Source organism: Electrona antarctica, assembly GCF_951216825.1.
Source record: "Electrona antarctica genome assembly, contig: scaffold_59, whole genome shotgun sequence".
NCBI classification, from domain to species: domain Eukaryota; kingdom Metazoa; phylum Chordata; class Actinopteri; order Myctophiformes; family Myctophidae; genus Electrona; species Electrona antarctica.
The window spans coordinates 559565-565745 of NW_027637795.1; the positions used below are offsets into that span (position 1 = coordinate 559565).

A 6181-nucleotide genomic window follows, 5' to 3' on the forward strand; every position below is an offset into this window, starting at 1 on the left:
CATTAATTTCATTATATATTTTTTCATATGCCATCTAAATTAGTTAAAAGCAGGCACTGTACCCAAAAAGGCCTGTATTTAGCCTGTCCCCAGCAAGTTGTCACAATTTCAAACTGCCAAAAAAGTGTCTAATACTGTCACAATCACATAAATATACATACTAAATGAAAGTAGATTGTCAACAACATAGCAAACAATATACACAGTTAATTTTAATTTATATTTTAAATTAAATATCTCATATCAAATGTGTGTCCCACGTCTCCGTCAACTCCGTCAGGTTTTTTGAAAGTCTTAAATTAATCAGAAAATATTGTCGACAGATTTAGCCTGAAGACTCCTTTTCCAAGTCCTGTTTATATTTGTTGCAACAGTGGAGCACCTGGTCTGACAAGCATTCAATTGTTTGATATTTTAAACAAACAATGTTGATATCAATGTGGTCACAGCTTTTACATGTCAACTCCGTCAGGACATTATTATGATCTTTGTTAAGAATTCCAAAATAATGTTTAGTATTTTAGTTTAGGGTTAGGTTTAGCTAACAACTGAAAAAAAACTAAATGGATAAATTGTACTACAGAGGGTTAAGATGAAAACAAATGCCATTTTGTCAACTCCGTCAGACGTCAACTCCATCAGGTTTTGTGTCTGACGGAGTTGACATGTATCTGACGGAGTTGACAAAAGTGTTCCCAAAACAATAAAATGATAGTTTTTGAATAATGGGAAGTATTCTAATTTGGCAGACAGTTAAAGCATGCCTTAAGGAACATTTTTGGCTATAGGGCCATCACAGATTTGTCTCGTGGTGACCATGGCAGCCATCTTCCAAAATGGCCGCCACCTGATGTTATTTTACAATAACTCAAGTTCTACACCACCTAGGATCTTGATTCTGGTGACTAATATTACATTTTCAAGGATGAGGGATACAGTGGTACAATTTAGATTTTCCCTATGACCATGGCAGCCATTTTTCAAAATGGCCGCCACCTGCTGTTATTTTACAATAACTTATTAACAGTAATTTATTAACAGTTTGCAGAATTACAGTACATTTCAAGCACAAACTCAATACAAAGGATGTTAACTGTGAGTGGACGACCCAATTAAGCATTACACTTGTTTCCAATAGGGTCCACCATGTTCAAATCATCAAAACATTTAGAGACGTACAAATAGACACTTCTATAGACAGAACAGGAATTCATCATAAAGGAGGTAAAAAGGGAAAAGAAACATATACAGTGAGGGAAAAAAAGGGGTGGGCGGTGGGGGGGATTCACGTTCAGCTCCGTTAATTTGTTTGTTTTCCTTGGAGGAGCTGCGTTGGGTCCCCAAGTCGGCTCCGTGGCCGTACCTTGAGTTGGCTGTGTGGCCGTGACCGTCTCTTGTGTTGTCCTTGTGTTGGGTTGGCAATTTGCATTGCAACGGCAGATAAGTCTGGCTACGCAAGGCTAAAGACTGTAACCAATGTTGAAAAAAGGGGGTAAAAACAAAGAGTGTGTGTCCTGGTCCAGTGTTTCTCCATTGGATGAATGTGTGTCACTGTTTCAGCCAGGTGAGTAGTTGGGGTGTGAAGTAGGTGATGATGATGTCAGCACCTGCCCTGCGGAAGGCAGTCATTGCCTCCATTACAGCCGCCTGCAGGTCAAAGGCTCCAGCCTGGGCACCGTGCCACAACATGGCAAACTCCCCGGAGACATTGTACACCGCCAGGGGGTGAGTAGGGTGCTTGTCCTTCACTTCTCTCAAAATGTCCAGATACGGGAGTCCTGGTTTCACCATCAGCATGTCGGCTCCCTCCTTAACATCTCGCTCCATGGCTCGTAGGGCCAGACCTCTTGCACCAGGAGGTAGCTGGTAGCAGCGTCTGTCTCCAAATGCAGGCTTGGACTGTGCAGCATCTCTGAAGGGACCATAGTAGCAGGAAGCAAACTTTGCACTATAGCTCAACACTGACACCTTGTTGCCCAACTGATTGGACATCAGTGCTTGTTTGATGGCTCTGACTCTCCCATCCATCATGTCAGACGGAGCAATGATGTGGCAACCAGCCTGGGCATACGACACTGCCACTTCTGCCAGACGTAGACAGCTGGCATCATTGTCAAGTGTGCCATCCTCTCGTAAAATGCCACAGTGTCCATGTGATGTATACGGACACAGGCAGACATCACAAGCCACCAGGAGGTCAGGGAATAGGGATCTGATCTTCTTCACTGCCAGCACTGCAGGTGTATCATCAGTGTCTGCACCAGAGCCCTGCTCATCCTTTTCCACTTTTGCCGGTACACCAAAGATCAACACACATTTCAAGCCATTTTCCACAAGAGGCCGCAGCATTCCCTCAAGCTTGTTCACCCCATATCTAGCTTGTCCTGGTAGGCTGGCAATTTGCTCAACAGCATCTTCACTGTCTGTGATGAAAATTGGGTAGATGAGGTTCTCGGGCCTCAAAGTGGTAGCAGCAGTTTGCCAGCAGCGGAGTGTTGGGTGGAAATATCCACTGTGAAGAACTGACTCTACCACTGTCTGCATCTCTTTGTCCTTTGGTGCTTCCTTGCCGTGATCTACTGCCTCAAGTTTTAGACCACCTAGGATCTTGATTCTGGTGACTAATCATACATTTTAAAAGATGAGGAATACAGTGGTACTATTTAGATTGGTCCTGTGACCATGCCAGCCATTGTTTTTCAAAATGGCCACCAACCTGCTGTTATTTTACCAATAATTCAAGTTATAGACCACCTAGGATCTTGATTCTGGTGACTAATCAATGTAATCATACATTTTAAAAGATGAGGAATACAGTGGTACTATTTAGATTTGTCCTGTGACCATGGAAGCCATTGTTTTTCAAAATGGCCACCAACCAGCTGTTATTTTACCAATAACTCAAGTTTTAGACCACCAAGGATCTTGGATCTGGCGACTAATCATTACATTTTCAAGGATGAACTTTCTCTGGGAGGGGTCAGGGCTTATTTCAGGTGCAGGTTGAGTTGCTACTGACAGGACATTACAGTAGGTGGGCTTTATGGCCTTTGACTTGTCCCTTTCAGGCACAGACGCACAGTTTGACTTCACTGGCCACTGCAGGGAACTGTGGGGGAGAAACTTTGGTCTCTTGACACCCCGATTAGGTTCAGGGGTTTTTTGGTAGAGACTTGCCTTTCATGACATCGTTGCTGCAGCAGTTGATCTCCTTACTGCGAGCGGTGGCACACTCTGGGTCTCTTGGGCGTTGTATCTTGGTGGCCTCCTGCCAGTGTTTCTCCGTCCTCATGAGCTCTGTGTTCTGGAGCTCTTACATTGTCTTGGCTGGAGATTGCTTTCCTGCAGGGTCCAGCCCAGTCTTGTGCAGATGGCTGCTGGCCCACCTGGAGGCCCCAACCTCAATTGTTCGGTTGGTGTGATTAGGTGGGGTGGTCTTCCCCAATCAGGATGAGGGGTTTGACCCTTTCAAACCGTTGTAGCGGCAGTCTGGCCAAGTGTCTGTATTTAGTTGTGAGGCTAGATACAGGATACGATTGCTCACCCAGCCCCAGGTGACTTGAGGTGAAGGCTCCTTTGATTTGGTAACATTGCTTTGGTTGACATGCTGGGGACACAGAGAACGACACTGATGCCTTCAGTGTCTGCACATCCTGCCTGATAGTTCTGAAGGCAGATCTTCAGGTTTTCCGTTGAGGCAGAGTCTTTCGCTCACTGTTCACCTCAAGCAGGACTTCAAGGTGTTTGCCTTTGCACAGGCTATATGGCTAGGACTCGTGCTTCAACCACTCCGAGAACTCCAACAGGGTGTTGGTTGCTCCTGGGCCGCAGAGCATTGTGCGGCGGAATTCAACTCTTATCTCTGGTGGCAGCTTGTTGAGGAGTCGTGCAACTTGTGAGCCGCATCTAAGTGCTGTGTCTCCCTCTGGGCCTAGGGTTGTTAGCATGCCTACCAGCGACTGTACTTGAAGCGCAAACTTCTCAAAGGCCACCCCATCGCCTCGACAGATGTTGGCTGCCTCCAAGACACTTGCTATTTTCCGTAACACTAATTCGTGGGGCTGTCCAAACTTGTTGTTTAGGTGTCACCCGGGTCTCTGTTGGTGAAGTCGGGTCTATAGGTGGTCTAGAACATTATTAGAACATTATTTAGTATGGGGATATTAATAAAATCTGGTAATAAATTCCTTACCAAGAATTTTCTTCACCAATGTGTTTGGAAGGGTGTCTACTAACATATCCCACATTGCTTTATATTCAACCACCCTAGGGGAACTTTTGACAGCTGCTGAAAGTTGGGGTACCATCAACAACCAATATAAGGCAAAATGTTCATTATGCTTATAGCATGTGACATGTCAAACTAGGGGGTTTTCATGATTCTGAATGCATTCCAAGCATTAGCTATGCACGAAAAACACTCATTGGGCTGAAAACGGCCATAGCCGTCATCACAAATGTGATTAGGTCAGCACATTTGGGCACATTTGGGCAAGTGGATATGGCCGAATTTAGCCCAAGGAGTTTGACCCCTAGTTTGGCCATAGACCCGCTAGTTTGGCCATAGCCACTTGCCCAAATGTGCCCAAATGTGCTTACCTCATCACATCTGTGATGATGGCTATGGCCGTTTTTAGCCCAAGGAGTGTTTTTCGTGCAAAACTAATGCTTGGAATGGATTCAGAATCATGAAAACCCCCTCGTTTGACATGCCACATGCTACTTAAAGCATAATGAAAATTAGAACATTTAGCCTTATATTGGTTGTTGATGGTACCCAACTTTCAGCAGCTGTCAAAAATTCCCCTAGGGTGGTTCAATAGAAACCAATGTGGGATATGTTAGTAGACACCTTTACAAACAAGAAAATTCTTGGTAAGAAATGTATTCCCAGATTTGACATTCTGATAATATTCCCTGACTAATTGGTAAAATAATAGCAGGTCCGCCATTTTTGAAAATGGCTGCCATTGTCACAGGATAAATCTAAATAGTACTACTGTATTCCTCATCCTTGACAATGTAGTATTAGTCACCAGAATCAAGATCCTAGGTGGTGTAGAACTTGAGTTATTGGGAAATAACAGAAAGTTGGCGGCCATTTTGAAAAATGTCTACCATGGTCACAGGACAAATCTAAATAGTACCAATGTATCCCACATCCTTGAAAATGTATGATTAGTCACCAGAATCAAGATCCTAGGTGGTGTAGAACTTGAGTTATTGTAAAGTAACAGCAGGTGGCGGCCATTTTGAAAAATGGCTGCCATGGTCACAGGGCAAATCTAAATAGTACCACTGCATTCCTCATCCATGAAAATGTGGGATTAGTTACCAGAATCAAGATCCTAGGTGGTCTAGAACCTAAATCAGTTCAACTTGTCAACTCCGTCAGATGTCCGTCAACTCCGTCAGACGTTGGTCACATGATGTTTTTGTTAATTTCCAAAGAAATAGATGATTCAATGTCAAATATTTTGTGCTTATGTATTGAAACACCAACTGAAATACTACTTAATGATGCTTTTTATTTTTTTTAACATGGTTTTTATGTTATAATATTGAAAGTAAAGGTTGAAAATGAAGGATTTGAGAAATGGGATATTTCATAATAGTGTGATATTGGAATAAAACAATATTAAATTAATTGTATTACTTAACTTGACTACTAAAAGCCATTATAAGATAACTGAGGACTTTATAGTATTGTTGAAATTATCAAATTCAAATAAAAGGGATTTTAGTGTGTCTGACGGAGTTGACATAAATCAGTTATAAAGTGCATAAATGTCCATTTAGAATTTTTTCTAAGTGAAAAAATGAAGTTTTTATGAACCAATGAAAATTGCTGTTTTGTGAAACTTCTTCTGCACCTAATACCTATATGAATACTGAATGATGTTACTGTTTAGAATGAGTCAACTGACTTTGTCTGCATAGCTCAGTTGGTAGAGCTCTCGCCGTTGGACCACAAGGTTGTGTGTTCAAATCCGCGTAAAGACAACTCAGTCTATGCATTGTGTGCTGCAAGATTTGTGATGACTCAACTATAGAAATATTAAAGTAGATTACATTTGACATATTGTTGAACGCCCTGTGGGCTATATCAGTGAGATCAATAACTTTAAAGACTGGTGTGATAATAGCCACCTTATGTTAAACACCACAACAACTAAAGAGA

At 42.5% G+C, this 6181-nt stretch overlaps 1 protein-coding gene across 1 annotated transcript; it reads right to left on the reverse strand.

Moving 5' to 3' along the window:
• Positions 1-1305: 1305 nt before the first annotated feature.
• LOC306918653 (delta-aminolevulinic acid dehydratase-like) lies at positions 1306-2580 on the reverse strand. Its single transcript, XM_079531541.1, has one exon. It carries the CDS (start codon positions 2542-2544, stop codon positions 1549-1551), a length of 996 nt encoding a protein of 331 aa, XP_079387667.1. The 5' UTR covers positions 2545-2580; the 3' UTR covers positions 1306-1548.
• Between the last annotated feature and the right edge of the window lie 3601 nt (positions 2581-6181).